General features: G+C 41.2%; 1 protein-coding gene and 1 long non-coding RNA gene across 5 annotated transcripts in view; one reads left to right on the top strand and one right to left on the bottom strand.

The window, feature by feature from the left end:
* LOC141084521 (collagen alpha-6(VI) chain-like) overlaps positions 1–21,854 on the bottom strand; it is a 389,499-nt gene that overhangs the window by 191,042 nt on the left and 176,603 nt on the right. The window contains exons 5-7 of the mRNA XM_073569287.1: positions 15,159–15,722; positions 14,512–15,063; positions 8,149–8,718 (exon numbers count right to left, since the gene is read on the bottom strand). Of these exons, the coding sequence (XP_073425388.1) occupies positions 8,149–8,718; positions 14,512–15,063; positions 15,159–15,722 (1,686 nt within the window). The remainder of the gene's footprint in view (positions 1–8,148; positions 8,719–14,511; positions 15,064–15,158; positions 15,723–21,854) is intronic.
* Positions 17,295–21,854, top strand: part of LOC141084527 (uncharacterized) — a 246,810-nt gene continuing 242,250 nt past the window's right edge. The window contains exons 1-2 of one of the 4 annotated variants that reach the window (XR_012231024.1): positions 17,295–17,393; positions 21,629–21,683. This is a non-coding gene — a long non-coding RNA (uncharacterized lncRNA). Of the gene's footprint in view, positions 17,394–17,725; positions 17,811–21,628; positions 21,684–21,854 lie in introns of those variants that run through there. The other 3 variants (XR_012231023.1, XR_012231026.1, XR_012231027.1) reach the window with 3 other exon arrangements.

Here is a 21,854-nt window from a genome sequence, read left to right as displayed (position 1 = left end):
GGGGAGCAGGTGAATAAGCCCCGCCTAGCGGACCGGACAGCAACAGTTTACATACATCTGAACCGATATAAACAAGGTATTTATGCACAAAAGGTGCGGGGTCAGGGGGAAGCAAAAGTACTAAGAGAATCCTTATGTGACACACAATTGAATGATATCATTATGTGATATCTCAAAAAAGGGGTGACAGATTCCCTTTAAGACTGTGTACCCGCTATCCCCTGTGCATAACCCATATTAAGCTCAGTTAACTCCCCACGTTTGAATGGAAGTCTCCTTTAATAATCTGTGTAATTCGTGGTCTTGGCTAGCCAACACCATCAGCTAAAGATGACCTGCATGGACACAAGGCTCACACAACACTAACACCAACACCCAGCTGGGACCCATCTTTTCCTGTAAAGTGCCAGGGCGACATGGATCAGCAGCTCACCCACGACTGCCTATCACCCTAGGTCACTTTAGATCATCACACTACAGACATGGCACATATTTTTTTGTCTAGTACATGGTATTTCCAATCATGGAGTCCTATTGTTTCATAATCTATTTGACATGTCTAAGAGTTTCATTTCTGTCCCTTCCTCTTGCGGCAAAGTTACTATTTCTATACCAGCAAAATGTTATACATCAGGGTTACTTTGGCTCACTCTACTGAAATAGCTATGTTCCCATTGGTGAGTATTTTCCTGATATTATCGATTGGTAGTGCTCCCCAAAGTGTATGCATACAATGTGTATTATCATATACACTACATACTCTGTCTCTAAATAAATTGTTTCACGCTCAATACCTCCCAATCTCATGTTTTTTTTTTAATAATTAAGTTTGCATGTCGTCAGACAACCATATACTAAAAGTATTGTTTTTGATCAATGCTAGTTCTCTTAGATGGGATCCTTATCTATTATGTGCCAATTCCTATTTATACTAGTCTTAATTTTAGAAGCATCAGGCTAAACTGAAAGTAAAAAGTGAATTTCTTATTATTTTATATTCTTTCAGCAGTTTCAAGAAAGTCTCTCTCTCTCTCTCTCGCCTTATTAATTGTTTTTTTTGCAATTAATCATTTGGGTTACCCCTTTTTAATAAACTTTTTTTTAGTTCTGCTTATGTGTTACGGTACTTAGTGGCACCAATTGGCTAACCAAAAAAACATTTTTAACTACAGTCCAGATAGTTTAAAGTGTGGTTTTCCCGCGCACGTATCACATACAAGCTCGTTCCCAATTCAGTCATTTGTAGTGAACGTGTATAATATTCTAGTCCATTTACAATGGGCAAGGTGCATGACAAGGGACGGGGAAGTGGCTGTGATGTTGCATGCTGAGGCCGTTGGCAAGCTGAAATTGGGCCACCAAAAACACCCACATCTTCTCGCTGGACCTTAGTGTCCAAAGTCCTAGGGGACCGCAGCAAGACAGCAGGAAGAAGCAGTGTGGTGGTTGCAGACAGAAGGTGGGCAACCTTTCCCCGTAACACCAACATGATGGAAGTTGCCAGTCCAACTGTTAGGTCTTCCCGAGTCTGTTTTTTTTTAAAGACTTTTTTAAAAATAAAAAATTTAGGCCACATATTTAACAGTCTGATATTGCTGTCAGACATCTGATGTATTTGTGGACTACAAATAGTGGCAATTCAGGCCTACATTCCACTATATTTACTGTTACCCTAGTTCTCTACACTATTTTCGGATAAAAATACAGGCCACATATTGAACACTGTGGTATTTCAGTAAAAATACTTCTGTTTCAAGTTGTTATGGCTGCTTCATGACTGTCTTAAATGCTCCAACTACTACCACCATCATCATCATCTGCCTAGAGTCAGTCACTGCACAGATAGAAAATCTGAGGAGCAGAGGGTGAACATTTGGGCGGTGTTGTACTCTGTCTCTGGATTGCGAAGGCAAAATGTTATAGATTAAATCATGACTGGAAGAGCCAGAGGAAGAGCATCTGGAAGAGCATGGGGTCAGGAATCGCAACAACTGAAGCCTGGTGTTCCTGGGCCGGATTTTGACAAGCAATCACCTACTAATACTGAACTTATTGGACGATGACGTCAAAAAGGAGCCCCTGCATTTTATATAACAGAAGCTAGAGATTTTTACATTTTGGCAGTTGCCCTGATGTTCCCGTGTCATTTGAGCAGTGTTTCCATCATTTTCTGACATTTTTAGACCTTGAAAGGACCCCCGGGGGATTGCGGTAAAAATGCTCGGGTCTCCCTTAGACTTATATTGGGCTCGTTGTTCTGTCCGAGTACCCGAGTATTCCAATTTGCTCAACCCGAGCATTTTAGTGCTCGCTCATCACTAATCCCAATATGTGGTAGGTGTAATAATAATAATAATAGTAATAGAAAATACCTCCAAATAGAAATGTAGTATAGTTCTTCTAATTCGCTATGTCACTTACCCCATGTGCAGGACATTATAGTAGCTTAAGTTTCCATGGTTATGACCACTAGCAACTAATTAACTGTAACTATACAAGTAGTCGTAACCATGGATACCTTAGGTATTGCAATGCCTGCATGTGGAAAGCGACATAGAAAATAATAATATTAATCTATATATATATAAAATTGAATGTATGTGTGTATCACCAGCCAATCACGAAGCATCTTTCATTTCACCAGAGCTGTTTAAAAGAAGCTGAGCTTTGATTGGATGCTATGAGCAAGTTTTCCTTGCAACCAATCACTATGCATCTTTCATTTCACCAGAGCTGTTTAAAAGAAGTCGAGCTGTGATTGGTTGCTATGAGCAACAGTTTTCCCACTCCACAACACTTCAGCTAACACTGACCAAGTGGGAAAAATCTAGCATCCCCGGAAACATAAGCTACCAGCCATTGTCTGCCCCCCCCAGAAAGGAGCAGAGAGCACATGACAGAAATGAATCACCCCCTCCCTTCCCATATCCCATTCACACATCCTCCATCCCATAGGCACATCTTCCTTCTTAAAGGGATCTCCGGTGTGGAAGTCAGGGCAAATCCATCCAGCGCTTTGTTTTTGACCCAGGGCCTCACTTAAAGGGATTCCCGGTATGGAAGTTAGGACCGTTCCACTCATAGCTGTGGTTCTGACCCCACGGTCTCTTAAAGGTATCATTGGTATCGAAGTTAGGGCAATTCCCTCAGCACTCTGATTCTGACCCCAGGCTCTCTTAAAGGGATCCCCGGTATGGAAGTCATGGTAATTGCCTTCAAATGCTCTGGTACTGACCCCAGGCTCTCTTAAAGGGATCATTGGTATGGAAGTCAGGGCAAATCCATCCAGTGCTTTGGTTCTGACCCCAGGCCTCTCTTAAAGGGATCCCTGGTATTGAAGTTGGGCAATTCCACTCAGCGTTCTGGTTCTGACCGCAGGCTCTCTTAAAGGGATCCCCAGTATGGAAGTCAGGGTAATTGCCTTCAAATGCTCTGGTTCTGACCCCAGGCCTCTCTTAAAGGGATCCCTGGTATTGAAGTTGGGCAATTCCAGTCAGCGTTCTGGTTCTGACCGCAGGCTCTCTTAAAGGGATCCCCAGTATGGAAGTCAGGGTAATTGCCTTCAAATGCTCTGGTACTGACCCCAGGCTCTCTTAAAGGGATCTCCTGTATGAAAGTTAGGGCATATCCCTCAGCGCTCTGATTCTGACCCCAGGGTTCTATTAAAGGGATCATTGGTATGCATGTCAGGGCAAATCCACTCAGCACTCTGGTTCTGATCTCAGTCTCTCTTAAAGGGATCATTGGTTTTGAAGTTAGGGCAACTCCACTCAGCGCTCAGGTTCTTACTCAGACCCCTCTTAAAGGGATTCCCAGTATGGAAGTGAGGGCAAATCCACTCTGTGCTCTGATTCTGACCCCAGGCCCCTCTTAAAGGGATCCCCGGTGTGGAAGTGAGGGAAAATCCACTCTGCGCTTTGGTACTGACCCCAGGCCTCTCTTAAAGGCATCTCGGATATGGAAGTTAGGGTAAATCCCTCAGCGCTCTGATTCTCACCCCAGGCTTCTATTAAAGGGATCATTGGTATGGAAGTCAGGGAAAATCCACTCAGTGCTCTGGTTCTGATGCCAGGCCTCTTTTAAAGGGATCCCCGGTATGAAAATTAGGACCGTTCCACTCAGTGCTCTGGTTCTGACCCCAAGGCTGACGGAATGATGTGGGATATTAAGGGCAGTAGTCCGGTGGCTCTGGCTGACAGGATGATGTGGGATATTAGGGGAAGTAGTCCAGTGGCTCTGGATGATGGGATTATGTGGGATATTAGGGGTAGTAGTCCGGTGGCTCTGACAGAATGATGTGGGCTATTAGGGATAGTAGTCCGGTGGTTCTGACGGGATGATGTGTGATATTAGTTGTAGTAGTCCGGTGGCTGTGATGGGATGATGTGGGATATTAGTGGTAGTAGTCCGGTGGCTTTGGCTGAAGGGATGATGTGGGATATTAGGGATAGTAGTCCGGTGGCTCTGGCTGACGGGAAGACGTGGGATATTATAGTGAATGTGGCTATGCATAGTGGGCGTGGCTCTACACTCAGCTTTACATATATAGATATAATCATTATAATTTGTTATAACTAACCGTAGTTAGTTACTATGCCCGGGCAGCGCCAGGCTCTTCAGCTAGTAACAGTAATAATTTTATTTCTATAGCGCTAACATATTCCACAGCACTTTACATTATAGAGGGGACTTGTACAGACAATAAAAGACATTACAGCATAACAATAAACACAAGCTTACAATCTATGAAAATAATAATAATTATAATACATTTCTAGTTGGATGTATTTACTAATATTATTATTATACCTACTACATTTTGGGCTAGGATCTTGGAGATGTGAATACCCAAATTAACAGTACTCCTGAAAATAGGCAATTTTGTTACAGATATTATCAGAGACTTCGTTTCTTTCTCCTCCAGTACTGATCATTGATTTTTAAAATTTACAATTCCCTGGTAAAATCTGTAGGCAAAGTTGCTCCCACCTCACTTACATAGAATGTTATCAGTTATAACTTACCTATCTTAACAGGGTAAAAATCTACCTTCAAAGAATGCAGAATTTACCTTTGAATTAAGAATTCTGAGAATGAGTGATCATTCCTAGTGGAAAATGAAAATATTATCATACAAATTAAGTAGCTTTGTAACATAGCATATCATGTACTATGGGTTTACTAATAAAAAAAAAAATAATGGAAATTCTTTAAAGATGAAAAATAATGACATAGCTTACGTGACCTGTTCTGCCCATTATTGTTTAGCAAGTTAATTCATAGTGTAGTACCAGTTATAAACATTAGATATCATTAGTTGCCCATTTATCCTGTTCCTGGATAAAGTGAGCATTTCTCTTTAACAGTGTGTTCTGATTAGAACTGCCCCCTTAATTTCCTGGGCAAGAAGGTTGCAGACATTTTCTCCCAGACCTTTGAGTCTTACACACGTGTTCCTGACTCTCTCCTTACAAAGCACTGCTCCTGACCAGCGTATTCTGGTGAGGGTCAAAAGTACCTGTGTGTTAGGGCTCATGCTCCCTTGCGAGAGACTCACATGATTCTCGTGCGAGTCTCTCGCATGAAAACCTGGGACTGCTGCCGGCACTGGGACCGGAGCGTGCGGCTACATGTATTTCTATGCAGATGCACACTCTGGTCCGAGTGCCGGCAGCAGTGCCAGGTTTTCATGCGTGAGACTCGCTCGAGAATCGTGCGAGTCTCTCGCAAGTGAGTATGAGCCCTTATGCAAGAATCTGTATATGCAGCCATCGTGCAATGTACTGTGTAGTTATGTATATTGTGCAATGTATCCTGCACTTTATTATAATGCTTTAGCACTGCTTACTTTCCGTTGTAGTTTTTACTACTCTGTTGCATCCACTCTCATATCGTCCACATCATCCATTATTGTCCATGATTATCCACCATTATTGTCCACCGTCATCGTCCACTGTTACCAAGTTCACATCATCACCTCAATAAATATAGAAAGCATCCATATAGTCTGTTTAATGGGGAAGTGGATGAGGTTTAGCTGTATGCTGAAATCCACACAGCAAGATACGTGGAGGCAGGCAGAACATAGCCCCTTCCTCACCTGACCTAAATTCTATTGAGAACTTGTGGGCTCTTCTTAAACAGGAGATTTATGGCAAAGTAAGCCTCTCTGAATAGTGTCTGGGAGGCTGTAGTTGGTGCTGCCCAAAATGTTGATCGTCAACAGATTAAAAAAAAAACAGACTCCATGAACAGAAGGCTTATGACTGTTATTGAAAAAAAAAGGCGGCTATATTGGTAATGGTCACCAATTTTTTTTTAAATGTGAGAAATGTATTTTTGAACAATTTGAGGTGATCGGTTATTATTCTCACTTTAATAGCTGAAAACAATTGAGATATGAAAATTTTCATTTTTCATTTAGCTGCAAAATAATTCTGCACACTAATACGGTGGTTTCCCAATAATTCTGCACACATAGATAGTCTCTTAAGAAAAACAAAACCTCAGTTTTACTTTCTTAAATATTCAGTTTTCAGGTTTCTTAACCTTTTGGATTCACCAAAGTCACTTTGGTTGTTAAATAATGAAATGAATCATCAAAAATACAAATGACCTAATACTTGTGCAAATAGTATAGGTCTGCAAATTTATAATAAAACTATGCAAAGTCGATTATATTTTTATTTTATTAGTGGCATTGGAACAATAAGAAATAAAATGGCTCTGCTTAGGTGGAACCTTCACTTTAACCACTTTCTGACCTCGGACGGAATAGTACGTCCGAGGTCAGATCCCCCGCTTTGATAAGGGCTCCGGCGGTGAGCCCACATCAAAGCCGGGACATGTCAGCCGTTTTGAACAGCTGACCTGCCCACAATAGGCACAGGTGGAATCGTGATCCATCCGCACCTATTAACTAGTTAAATACCGCTGTCAAATGCTGACAGCGGCATTTAACAAGCACTTCCGGCCACCGGGCCGGAAATACGTGCATCGCTGACCCCCGTCACGTGATCGGGGGTCAGTGATGCATTGGCATAATAACCAGAGGTGGTGGTCGGCGCTCACAGCAATTCAGTAATTCAGCTACATATAGGCGATCTGCTCATCGCCTATATGTAGCAGAGCCAATCAGGCTATGGCAGCTTTTAGCCTCCCATGGAGACTATTGAAGCATGCCAAAATAAAAAAGAAATGTTTTCAAAAATATGAGAAAAATTAAAAAATATAAAAGTTTAAATCACTCCCCCTTTCGCCCCATTCAAAATAAAATAAAAAAAATCACTTATACACATATTAGGTATCACCACATTCAGAATCGCCCAATCTATCAATAATAAAAAGGATTAGTCCAATCGCTAAACGGCGTAGCGGGAAAAAAAATCAAAACGCCAGAATTATGTTTTTTTGATCGAGGCAACATTGCATTAAAATGCAATAACGGGTAATCAAAAGATCATATCTGTATATAAATGGTATCATTAAAAATGTCAGCTCAGCATGCAAAAAATAAGCCCTCACCCAACCCTAGATCACGAAAAATGGAGATGCTATGGGTATCGGAAAATAGCGCAATTTTTTTTAGCAAACTTTGGAATTTTTTTTCACCATTTACATAAAAAAGAACCTAGACATATATGGTGTCTATGAACTCGTAATGACCTGGAGAATGATAATGGCAGGTCAGTTTTAGCATTTAGTGAACCTAGCAAAAAAGCCAAACAAAAAACATGTGTGAGATTGCACTTTTTTTTGCAATTTCACCACACTTGCACTGGGAAAAAGGGGAGTGAAAAAAGAAAACACAAAAATGTAAAAAGCTCCTGTCATTAAGGGGTAGAATACATTTATCATTATTGAAGCATTGTATGGTAAAATGAGAGTAATTGTTTCTGGAAGGAATGCAGAATTCCAAAATTTGCAATTTCCCTACAGTACTCAATTTTACTAATTGCAGATTTACAGTAAGTATTGGACGAGTGGTTCTTTGTCATTTTACACCTTAATTAATTACACCTTAGTTTACATTAATTAAATTTATTTAGATTTATTAGCATGCAACTATTATATGCTCTATTTAATGTCTGTAAATAGTCTATAGGGAAATTCTGTATTTTATCATAGAAATAGCAGAATATGACTCACCTGATGTTTCACATAAAGCATCAGATATGTTTTGAAAAATGTCCATTAATTCTTCAAACTGGTCAACGAAGAACCATTTGCCTTTGGATCCTGCCATTGTTATTAGTTCTGTTTTTTTGGCTTTATTTACTCCAATTGGAAATATTGTGATCCCAGCTTTTTCAAGAGATTCTGAAGTTTCATTCAGTTCCTTCGGATCATGAGACTCACCATCAGTTATAACAATAAGATACTGAGGGACTCCTCTTCGTTGGCGACTGCCATGTTGCTCACTAAAGAATTCCTTTGAAAACTGTAAGGCTTTAGCAGTGTATGTATCTCCTTCTGTGTTGGTATCTTCCTCAATGGCTTTAATAATATCATTTTTATTGCTGAATGTATTCAGGTAGAACATCTTGTATGGGTTATCTGAGTATCTCAGAGCTCCAATTTGAACTTTATCTGGTGAAACATCTGATTTATTCACAAAAGATATCACAAAGGATTTCATTTTCATATCTTGCTCATGCTGGATACTACTTGATTTATCAATTACAAAAACAATATCCGCCTGTTGTATTCGTGGACAATCTGTGAACACACAAAAAAACACTTTTTGTATCTTTTACTTAAATCATCTCTTTTAAAGATGGAACAACTATTTGTTTCACATGCCCAAAATTTATCACAGACCCTGATTATTTCCGTTCGGTCATAAAAAATTAAAAACAAACAAATGAAAACTACAAAACTTGGCAAGAATTTCACAAAAAAAGTTATCGCCTTGTGACAGACATTAATGGCATATTCCTGGGATATGCCACCAATGATTAATTGCCAACAGTCAGTGGTGGTGACTCTTAAAGTAGTCATACCTCTTAGATTGCGTCCGATCCCATCCTCCCATACATGTACGTGTACTCTGCTAAATGTAGATGTATTCTCAGTAGGGAGAGGAGAATAAGCTAATCTGTCATCAACTTATTGCTCTTACAGAAAAATAATCCCTAAATTAATAAGGCATATTGAAATCAAAATGCTCAAACCTTTTTTTCTTCAATATCGGATGAAAAAATTGTGAGACCTCCATATACTTCATATGGTTGGCCAGGCCTACTATTTCTCTGTCTATAACCACTTTTACCAATCATGGGAATGTAGGAAATTACAGGGCCCCTTCTTCTCCTTTGGGCTCCGCCGGGTTTTCTATGGAGCATAATTGGTTAGCCATTGACAACTATGGGTGATGACCAAGCTACTTCTATAGAAAGCAAAGCAGCCATCCCAGTCATCAAATTAATGAATAAAGTTTGTAATTCTTATTCACTTTTAAGGCATTTATATACTACTAGATGGAGGCCAGATGCTATCGCATTGGGAGGGCGGTAATGTCACGATGGGGGCAGGCTTTGCTGCGTTGAGAATCTCTCCCCTCATGTGCTCATCCACCTATCCACTCTCTCTTTCCCCAGGTGCTGACTTCTCCCGTCTCTTCTTTGACCTGTCTACCCCATGTGCTCTGTCTCTCTTACCCCTGTGTCTGACCATGTATAGAACATACCACAGCTTCTGGGCATGGGAGGAAGCAAAAGACAATACTGATATTACAGCAGGAGATCACAGAGGGTACATTTTGTGAGGTAAAATATTGTTTAAAAACAGTCAGCGAAATATTTTACCTCACAAAATCCTCTGTGATCCCCAGCTGTAATGTCAGTATTGTGTGTGAGTGTGTGTGAGTGAGTGTGTGTGTGGTGCTTACGGCGTATAGAGTGTGTGTGTGTGGTGTGACCGTGTTCCGCTGGTGGTACCGGGCAATAGGTTGGTACCAGCAGCAGTTTCCATATTGAGACACCCATCACTTGGGTGTCCCAATATGGTGGTTGGTGAACTTCCTCCACTTGGAATTCTGGGATACGGTGACATCTGAACAGAATAGGAAATGAAAACATTACAAGGCAATTATATAACTAGATACATCCATTGGATATTACTCTACTCTAAGCAATATAACTATTGGACACAGAAGAGTGTACATTTCACTGTGTTGGTTTTACATTGTTGAGTCATTGAATGCAGTTGTGATCTGTTTAAGAGAAAGATAAGCACAGTTTGTTCTATTTTGTATTTGCTGTTGAAGTTTCCTAAAAATGTAACTAAGGTGTAGGAACTTACACCGACAAAGAAGTTTTTGATCACGTAATCTCAGCTTTGTCCCTGAAAGTCAAGGTCACCAGACAGAAACAAACCAATTTTGGTCATGTATTTAGGACAAATTCACTGGAAAAGGAGATTCTACTCAGAATGGTGAATAGTAAAAAGAGATAGGGGAAATTAAAAGCCCGATAGCTACGCAAAATCAAGAATGTCACAGTTATGAACACAAAGCAATTGAAGAAGCCATGGAAAACAGAAGCATGGTGAGATCTGGCCTACAGAGGATTAAATGATCAGACATGACTGCATGAATAGAACAAAGTAAAATACATATAATATAACTGGAATTAGTCCAGCATCTCTGTAATCATCACATAACCAGAATAGGGCACATGTTGAGTTTTGATGTTCAATCCTCTCTTATTGCAGAATCTAAGCAGCTACAAGAGGGAACCATCAGTAGTTTATTTTACTCTCTCATCTCTATATATAAAACTGAATGTATGTGTGTATCACCAACCAATCACGAAGCATCTTTCATTTCACCAGAGCTGTTTAAAAGAAGCTGAGCTGTGATTGGTTGCTATGAGCAACAATTTTCCTTGCAACTAATCACTAAGCATCTTTCATTTCACCAGAGCTGTTTAAAAGAAGCTGAGTTGTGACTGGTTTCTATGAGCAACAGTTTTCCCACTCCATGACAACACCTCTGCAGACACTGACTGGGTGGGAGAAATCTAGCAACCCCGGAAACATAACTTCCCAGCCATTGTCTGCCCTCCAGAAAGGAGCAGAGAGCACAGTACAGAAATGAATCACGCCCTCCCTGCCCATATCCCCATCTCACATCCTCCTTCCCATAGGTACATCTTTCCTCTTAAAGGGATCTCCGGTATGGAAGTCAGGGCAAATCCCTTAGCACTCTGATTCTGACCCCAGGCTTCTATTAAAGGGACCATTGGTATGGAAGTCAGGGCAAATCCATCCAGCGATTTAGTTTTGACCCCAGGCCTCTCTTAAAGGGATCCCCGGTATTGAAGTTAGGACTGCTCCCCTCAGCTCTGTGGTTCTGACCCCAGGGTCTCTTAAAGGGATCATTGGTATTTAAGTTAGGGTAATTCCACTAAGCGCTCTGGTTCTGACCCCAGGCCCCTCTTAAAGGGATCCCAGGTACAGAAGTGAGGGCAAATCCACTCTGCGCTTTGTTACTGACCCCAGGGCTCTCTTAAAGGGATCTCCAGTATGGAAGTTAGGGCAAATCCCTCAGCGCTCTGATTCTGACCCCAGGCTTCTATTAAAGGGATCATTGGTACGGAAGTCAGGGCAAATCCATCCAGCGCTTTGGTTCTGACCCCAGGCCTCTCTTAAAGGGATCTCCTGTATGGAAGTTAGGGCAATTCCCTCAGCGCTATGATTCTGACTCCAGGATTCTATTAAAGGGATCATTGGTATGCAAGTCAGAGCAAATCCACTCAGTGCTCTGGTTCTGATCCCAGGCTCTCTTAAAGGGATCCCCAGTATGGAAGTTAGGGCAATGCCACTCAGCTCTCTGGTCCTGACCCCAGTCTCTCTTAAAGGGATCCCCAGTATGGAAGTGAGGGAAAATCCAAACTGCGCTTTGGTACTGCCCTCAGGCCTCTCTTAAAGGGATCTCCAGTATGGAAGTTAGGACCGTTCCACTCAGCGCTCTGGTTCTGACCACAGGCTGATGGGATGATGTGGGAAGGATATTAGGGGTAGTAGTCCAGTGGCTCTGGCTGATGGGATGGGGTAGTAGTCCGGTGACTCTGGCTGACGGGATGATGTGGGATATTAGGGGTAGTAGTCCGGCGGTTGTGATGGGATAATGTGGGATATTAGTGGCAGTTGTCTGGTGGCTCTGGCTGGCGGGATGATGTGGGATATTAGAGGTAGTAGTCCAGTGGCTTTGAAGGGATGATGTGGGATATTAGGGGTAGTAGTCCGGTGGCTCTGACGGGATGATATGGGATACTAGGGGTAGTAGTCTGGTGGCTCTGGCTGATGAGATGATGTGGGATATTAGTGGTAGTAGTCCAGTAGCTCTGGGTGACGGGATGATGTTGGATATTATAGTGAATATGGCTATGCGGAGTGGGCGGGGCTCTACACTCAGCTTTATATATATATATAGAGAGAGATATAATCATTATAATTTGTTATAACTAACCGTAGTTAGTTACTATGCCCGGGCAACGCCGGGTTTTTCAGATAGTTTAATATAAACATGTGCTCAGGTTCAGGCTGAGCTGTTAAGAGGAGAACAACATCTTTTAAATATATCTACTATATAAAGCTCAATGTGGGTGTGTATGTATGTATGTATGTATGTATGGATGGATGTATGTCCGGGATTGGCATCCGCACCGTCGCAGCTACAGCCACAAAATTTGGCACAGTCACACGTCTGGACCCCGAGAGCGTCATAGACTATGATGTGAGGCAAAATTTTAACCCCGCGCGTTCCAATTCACCAAACAATTTTGCCCCTATCTACATAATGGAGAAAAAGTGTATGTATTGGCATCTGCACAGCCGTAGCTACAGCCACATAATTTTGCACAGTCACACGTCTGGACCCCGAGAGCTTCATAGGCTATGTTGTGAGGCGAAATTTTAACTCCGCGTGTTCCAATTCACCAAACAATTTTGCCCCTATCTACATAATGTGGAAAAAGTGAAAGGAAAAGTGTTGGAGGAAAATTGACAGCTGCCAGATGTGAACAAGGGGGACTTAAAGAATGAGAGCGATGGTGCCAAAGAGTATATACCGTACAGTTGCTAAGGTGGGGCCCTGACATGGGATACTCACCACACACGGGGATATGAACACACACGCACACAAAATGCACCACACACTACCACGTGCTTCAACACATATACCACCCTCAGCACACATTTCACCACACATACACCAACCTCGCCACATAAAAGTCGAAACACAAAAGTCACGACTCAAAACTCGCCATGCTGTCCCAGAGCTGTTTAAAAGATGAAAAATGAGCTGTGATTGGTTGCTATCAGCAACAGTTTTCTTTGTAGACAGTTGTGGTAACTGAGGCCTATTATTCTTATCATTTCTATGGTGTTATCGTCCTTCTGTAAAGCTGGAAATAACACAATTTATTACCGTGCCAACACAGACCACCCTCTGACACAGACTAAGGGCCCCATCACACACAGCGATCTCGCTAGCGAGATCCCTGATTTTGTGACAGGGATCAGCGACTGGCCCCCCTGCCGGTTATCGCTGATTGTGCTCGAGCGGCCTGGGCCGTTTTTCCATCACTGGTCTCCCGCTGCCCAGCACGCATCGCTGTGTGTGGCAGCGAGAGACCAGCGATCAGCGACGCTGGACGCTGGTTTCTAATATAAACGTCGGGTATCCAGGAGCCGTGGCTCCTGGATACCCGCTGTTTACCTTGGAAACTGGCGTACACGCTGGTTTCCAAGGTAAACAGCAGGTATACAGGAGTCGCGTGTCTCCTAGATACCCGATGTTTACCTTGGAAACCAGAGTATATGCCGGTTTCCAAGGTGAACAGCGGGTATGCTGGAGCCGCGGCTCCTGGATACCCGATGTTTACATTAGAAACCAGCGTCCAACGTCGCTGGTCCTGATTGCTGGGGCTATCTATGTGACAGCTCACCAGCGATCAGCCTAACGATGTCCCAGCGATCCCATCCATGTCGGATCGCTGGTGGGATCGCTGGGACATTGTTATGTGTGACGGGGGCTTAAAGAGGGAGCCCAGTATCACACAGGATAGGATTAGATACATGGCTCAGCAGTCAGTATCACACAGGAGAGGATTAGACACATGGCTCAGCAGGCAGTATCACACAGGATAGGAATAGATACACGGCTCAGCAGACAGTATCACACAGGATAGGATTAGATACGCAGCTCAGCACTCAGTATCACACAGAATAGTATTAGATACACGGCTCAGCAGACAGTATCACACAGAATAGGATTAGATACACGGCTCAGCAGTCAGTATCACACAGGATAGGATTAGATGCACTTTTTTTTGTGCAATATAATCATTATAATTTGTTATAACTAACCACAGTTGGTTACTATGCCCAGGCAACGCCGGGCTCTTCAGCTAGTATATATATATATATATATAGTTACTATTAACTGTAGATAAATATTCTATACTATAGCATATACACAGAACTATTATTCATATGTACACTGACCTTCTTTACAGATATCAACAAGCAGTTCTTCTTCTTTAAACTTCAGTGTTTCAAAAGACTCCACATAATGTACTTGTCCTGTAGGCCTACTTATTACTTCCAGTTGAGTTTTATTTGACTTGAATATTCCTACAGAGATAATGTTCACACCACTGTTCCTCAAAGACTCAGATGGCAGTTCAACATCGTCTTGTGCTTTTCCATCTGTTATGAGTATAAGGAGCTTTTTCACCTTAGGTCTAGCACCTTTGTTTTCTGTGAAGTACTGGGACACAAATTCTAAGGCTTTCCCAGTGTATGTACCCTGTTTCATGTATGCCATTTTCTCGATTGCTTCCCAGATAATAGTTTTGGTTCCACTCTTACTTAGCTGAAGCACTTCCACGTTGACATCACTGAATTGGACAATACCAAATTGAACGGCATCCGGACCAACCTCTGTTTTGTTAACCAAGCCTTTCATAAAGTCCTTCATTTTAATAAAGTTATCTGGGCCAATGCTTCCCGAACTGTCAACTAGGAACATTACATCGGCCTGCACTTTTTGGCAAACTATAAAGATAAAAATAAAATAATAAGTTTTCATAGTTTTAGATTATTATTTAATATTCATTCTTAGTTACTTTTCTATACATTGCTTATTTTACCTTCATTAGAACAGATTTCATTGGCTATCTGATTTTTTATGTCCTTCAAAGAATCAAAATTGTTTACATAATAGACCCTTTTGGGATCTCCAGCGATTTCCAGTAGATTTCCAGTCTTGTTGGCTTTTTTAACTCCAATTGCATACATATTTACTTTGTTTTGCCTGAGGATGATGGAAGCCTCCTTAACGCTGTCGTCAGAATCTCCATCTGTAAGAACAATAAAATACACAGGCACATTTCCTGTCCTGACATTGATGGGATCTAATATTATTTTACTAGTGTAATTCATTGCTTCTCCTGTGTTGGTTCCTTCACCTATTTGACTGATCTTCTGTATCTCCAGCTTCAATTGGATTTTATTGTAATTATTACCAATGTCAATCTCCAGTTTACTTTTATCAGAGTATTGCAAAGCCGCAATGCGGACCTTCTGAGGACCAATTTCAAACATATCTATTAGCTCCACCAGAAATGCCTTCATGGCTTTAAATTCCAAGGGATAAATACTCCCAGAGCTATCCATGAGCAAATAAATGTCAGCTACCTCTGTCTTCTGACATCCTGCAAAGAAATAATACTGCATTGAACAAATATTTCCACTTACAGTCAATTTTCAATATTCAAATTAGGTAATTAGATTAAAATACATAAAAGCGACAGATAGGTGGTCACTTCAATGCTTTGTGTTTCTCTCAAGACCAAAAATAAATCTCTATTTTTTTTTATCTGGAAAGGCCTCAGTTTTGATTTTTATGTTTTGTTTGTTAGGTTTGAGAAGAACAGCTTCCTCTGTAAAGTATATGACATACCCATGTTTTACATGGTTACTCATTAAAAAAGTTGAATGGACATATGTAATACAATGTTGTCATCTGTGGCCACCCTTAATGAGGTTTTCCTATAAGCAAAGTTAATTTAAATCAACATTTTAAATCAATAGATTTTTGAATAATAAGTTCCATAATTGGATGTGTTTAAAAAAATGTTTCTGTGCTGAGATAATCTTGTAAATGTGCCCCTGCTGTGTACTGTGTAATGGCCGTGTCTGACCGTGCAGGAACATGGTCTGATCATACCACAGCTCCTGGGTAGGGGAGGATGCAAAATAGAGTATACAGACAGGACAGTAGGGGATCAAATGATTCTTTGAGGTAAAACATTGCTTAAAAACAGGCAAGGAAATGTTTTACCTCACAGAAAGAATCAGCTGTGATCCCATGCTGCCCTGTCTCTTTACTCTTTTCTCCTCTGGCCAAGAGATGTGGTATGATCAGACCATGTTCCTGCACGGTCAGGCACAGCCATTACACAGTACATAACAGGGGTACATTTATAAGATTATCTCAGCACAGGAACAATTTTGGAAGTTATTATTATTCAAAGATCTATTAATTAAAAAACCTCTACACCTCCATTTGCTGTGATTGTGGAAATCTGTTGATGACCAAAGTGACTTTATGTTGTATTGGTAATAGCTTTTAAAACTACTACAACTGATTTACCAATAGGCACATTGGGTCTGGATAGTTATGGAAAAAGGAAATCTACTAAATGAAAAATGCAGAAAGTGATAAATATTGTGAGTTGCTTTCTAAATATAAAAGCCATCCAGAACTTAGTTGTTTTCACACATCTGTCATTCAAACAGAGAGCACGAATGCTATACAAATGGCATGGTGTTTGTGTCTAATTGATTTTTTGTTTCTACAAGACTGGGGAGGTTCCACCCCTTCTTTATGGGCCATGCACACAAAAAGCCGTCTTCCATAGCGTGTCCATATCAGACATTATCTGCCTGAATCCTGCTCAAATAGGTACTGTTCACATGATCAGGTTTTAAATACATCTGTTAGGGACTGCTCTGATATGGGTATACCTTGACTTTAGAGCAGCTTAGTATGCATTTTTTGCAAAAAACGTATCAACCAAATACCCTGTTTTTTTTATCCTCTTTTTACTAGCACTTGCTGCTTACTGTTACTTTTTTACAACAGAGTATTTTTATACGTTTGTTTTACTGTGTTTTTCTGTGTTTCAGTCTTTTGCTGGTGTGAACACTGTCATACAGACTTGTTCGCTGTGTGCATGGCCCATGTGTTTGTGTCTAATTGGATTCTTGTTTTTACAAGACTGGGGAGGTTCCACCCCTTCCTTATGGGCCATGCACACAAAAAGCCGTCTTCCATAGCGTGTCCATATCAGACATTATCTGCCTGAATCCTGCTCAAATAGGTACTGTTCACATGATCAGGTTTTAAATACATCTGTTAGGGACTGCTCTGATATGGGTATACCTTGACTTTAGAGCAGCTTAGTATGCATTTTTTGCAAAAAACGTATCAACCAAATACCCTGTTTTCTTATCCTCTTTTTACTAGCACTTGCTGCTTACTGTTACTTTTTTACAACAGAGTATTTTTATACGTTTGTTTTACTGTGTTTTTCTGTGTTTCAGTCTTTTGGTGGTGTGAACACTGTCATACAGACTTGTTCGCTGTGTGCATGGCCCATGTGTTTGTGTCTAATTGGATTCTTGTTTTTACAAGACTGGGGAGGTTCCACCCCTTCCTTATGGGCCATGCACACAAAAAGCCGTCTTCCATAGTGTGTCCATATCAGACATTACCTGCCTGAATCCTGCTCAAATAGGTACTGTTCACATGATCAGGTTTTAAATACATCTGTTAGAAACTGCTCTGATATGGGTATACCTTGACTTTAGAGCTGCTTAGTATGCATTTTTTGCAAAAAACGTATCAACCAAATACCCTGTTTTCTTATCCTCTTTTTACTAGCACATAGTGTTGAGCATTCCGATACCGCAAGTATCGGGTATCGGCCGATACTTGCTGTATCGGAATTCCGATACCGACTTCCGATATTTTTTCAATATCGGAATTCGGCATCGGAATCGGAAGTTCAGTTGATTGACGGCCTGACGTCATCATGATGCGCGGTGTGTGCGCATCATGATGCGCCGTCATTTCGGGCCTTCCGGGGGTCTCTGCCGGCCTGCCGGGGGGCTGTGCCGGCCTGCCGGGGGGCTGTGTGGACTGCCCGGGGTCCCTGCCGGGGGGCTGTGCCGGCCTGCCGGTGGTCTGTACCGGCCTGCCGGGGGGCTGTGCTGATGTCCGGGGGTCTGTGCAAGCATCGTCCGATGGGACTACAAGTCCCATCGGGCGATGCCTGCTACCATGACAGTGATTGACACATTAGCCAATGATGGGACAGTAGTAGTCCCATCATCCAGCTAATGTGTTAAATGTTAAAAAAAAAATACTACATACATACTACATGCATGCTACATACATGCTACATACATACTACATATATACTACATACATACTACATACATGCTACATACATACTACATGCTACATACATACTACATGCATACTACATATATACTACATGCTACATACATACTACATACATACTACATGCATGCTACATACATACTACATATATACTACATGCATGCTACATACATACTACATGCTACATACATACTACATATATACTACATACATACTACATACATGCTACATATTTACTGCATGCTACATACATACTACATGCAACATACATACCACATACATACTACATACATACTACATGCTACATACATACTACATATATACTACATGCATGCTACATACATACTACATGCTACATACATACCGCATACATACTACATACATGCTACATATATACTACATGCATGCTACATACATACTACATATATACTACATGCATGCTACATACATACTACATATATACTACATGCATGCTACATACATACTACATGCTACATGCATGCTACATACATACTACATACATACTACATGCTACATACATACCACATATATACTACATACATACAATACATTCATACAATACATACATAGACATACAGTACATATAACATAGAGTAACATACTTACCAATACTTGTCACATTGTTCCCCGAAGCCATTGTCTTTCCGGAATAAATATTAACATAACAAACCACAAAAATACTCACCCACGATCCGAAGCAGTCCACGAGTGTGTCCCACGACGATCTTGGGTAGAGAACGGCAGCATCAGATGATGCTGCCGTTCTCTACGGGCTGCAGGAATCCAATGACGGAAGGTAGGTATCCTTCCGCACTGTATTCCTCCGCCACTTAAAAAAAAAAAAGTCCCTAGTCTCACTTTATGCCATTGCTGCGTGGGAATTTCCCACACAGCAATGGCATAAAGTGAGACTAGGGACTTTTTTTTTTGTAGCATGTAGTATGTATGTAGTATGTATGTAGCATGCATGTAGCATGCAGTATGTATGTAGCATGCATGTAGTATATATGTAGTATGTATGTAGCATGTAGTATGTAGCATGCATGTAGTATATATGTAGTATGTAGTATGTATGTAGCATGCATGTAGTATATATGTGTTATGTATGTAGCATGTAGCAGTCCCTCTGTCCTTGTTCACATTTACGTCACTTGACAAGTGGAAAGGTTTTAAATACAAGAGTTAGGACTGTCCCACAAGGGTTGCCGTGACGTGGCGGGATGGCTTCTACATTATTTTGATCAAAATTATGTTAACTAAATACCCTTATTATTACTATTATTACTACCTTCATGCAATTTTTGCAATATATTTTTTTACTTTTTTATTTCAGGATATTTGTTTTGTGTTTTGCTTTTGGTTTTCTCTGTGTAAAGGTCATGTGTTCATATGCAATTACTTTTTGCATGCACATTAATTTACTTTTTCTGCTCAGACCCAGTTTCTCATTTGTTTCATTGTGCATTCTGTGCATATAAGGGTGTGACCGCCCTGTTTCTGAGTTGGAAAATCCATCCTGTCTGGCCTATACTATTACTGGTGGTTCAGTCCCTCTGTCCTTGTTCACATTTACGTCACTTGACAAGTGGAAAGGTTTTAAATACAAGAGTTAGGACTGTCCCACAAGGGTTGCCGTGACGTGGCGGGATGGCTTCTACATTATTTTGATCAAAATTATGTTAACTAAATACCCTTATTATTACTATTATTACTACCTTCATGCAATTTTTGCAATATATTTTTTTACTTTTTTATTTCAGGATATTTGTTTTGTGTTTTGCTTTTGGTTTTCTCTGTGTAAAGGTCATGTGTTCATATGCAATTACTTTTTGCATGCACATTAATTTACTTTTTCTGCTCAGACCCAGTTTCTCATATGTAGTATGAATGTAGCATGTATGTAGTATGCATGTTGTATGTATGTAGCATGTAATTTTTTTTTTTTTTTTTTTTACATTTAACACATTAGCCGGATGATGGGACTACTACTGTCCCATCATTGGCTAATGTGTCAATCACTGTCATGGTAGCAGGCATCGCCCGATGGGACTTGTAGTCCCATCGGACGATGCCTGCACAGACCCCCGGCAGGCCGGCACAGCCCCCCGGCAGGCCGGCACAACCCCCCGGAGCCTGCACAGCCCCCCGGCAGGCCGGCACAGCCCCCCGGCAGGCCGGCACAGCCCCCCGGAGCCTGCACAGACCACCGGCAGGCCGGCACAGACCACCGGAGCCTGCACAGACCCCCTGGCAGACCGGCACAGCCCCCCGAAAGGCCCGTACAGACCCCAGAGAGGCTGTACAAGGGCAGGAAAGGGTTTTTCTTATTCCGATACCGGAAGTCCCATAGACTTGAATGGGACTTCCGGTATCGGAATCGGCGATACCGATACTTTTTTTAAAGATCGGCCGATACCATCCGATACGATACTTTGAAGTATCGGACGGTATCGCTCAACTCTACTAGCACTTGCTGTTTACTGTTACTTTTTTACAACAGAGTATTTTTATACGTTTGTTTTACTGTGTTTTTCTGTGTTTCAGTCTTTTGGTGGTGTGAACACTGTCATTCAGACTTGTTCGCTGTGTGCATGGCCCATGTGTTTGTGTCTATTTGGATTCTTGTTTTTACAAGACTGGGGAGGTTCCACCCCTTCCTTATGGGCCATGCACACAAAAAGCCGTCTTCCATAGTTTGTCCATATCAGACATTACCTGCCTGAATCCTGCTTACATAGGTACTGTTCACATGATCAGGTTTTTAAATACTTCAGTTAGGGACTGCTCTAATGGGTATACTTTGAAGTTTTGTAGAGTGGCTTAGCATACATTTTTTGCAAAAAACGTATCAACCAAATACCCTGTTTTGTTGTCATCTTTTTACTAGCGCTTGCTGTTTACTGTTACTTTTTTACAACAGAGTATTTTTATACGCTTGTTTTTTTGTGTTTCAGTCTTTTGGTGGTGTGAACACTGTCATACAGACTTGTTCGCTGTGTGCATGGCCCATGTGTTTGTGTACAAATGGCATTAGTTTGCTGACCTTTTTCTAAAAACCTATTTATGAGAATAGGTAAATCTGACCTGCAAATCAGACCAAATTAGGCCGTGTCTGTTTTGTTTCTACAGATCATCATACAGTAAAGAATAGCACGGGTACGATAAATACAGATATATGAATACGGTAAGACCTACAGTACTTGACGGGTGAAGCCTGAAGCCCTAGGCAACCATTGCTACAGGTTTTTGGAATTTGAATCCAACATTGACTACTACTACTTTCTCTAAGCAAAATTCATTAAAAATTATAGCAGTCATTTTTTATCATTTTTCTCACACAATTAGGATTATCTTA

The sequence above is a fragment of the Dendrobates tinctorius genome, unplaced genomic scaffold (genome assembly GCF_039654945.1).
Source record: "Dendrobates tinctorius isolate UK_male_01 unplaced genomic scaffold, ASM3965494v1 ptg000005l, whole genome shotgun sequence".
Classification (NCBI taxonomy): Eukaryota; Metazoa; Chordata; class Amphibia; order Anura; family Dendrobatidae; genus Dendrobates; species Dendrobates tinctorius.
Note: the sequence above shows the minus strand (reverse complement) of the source record. Positions and strands in the feature narration are given on the sequence as shown.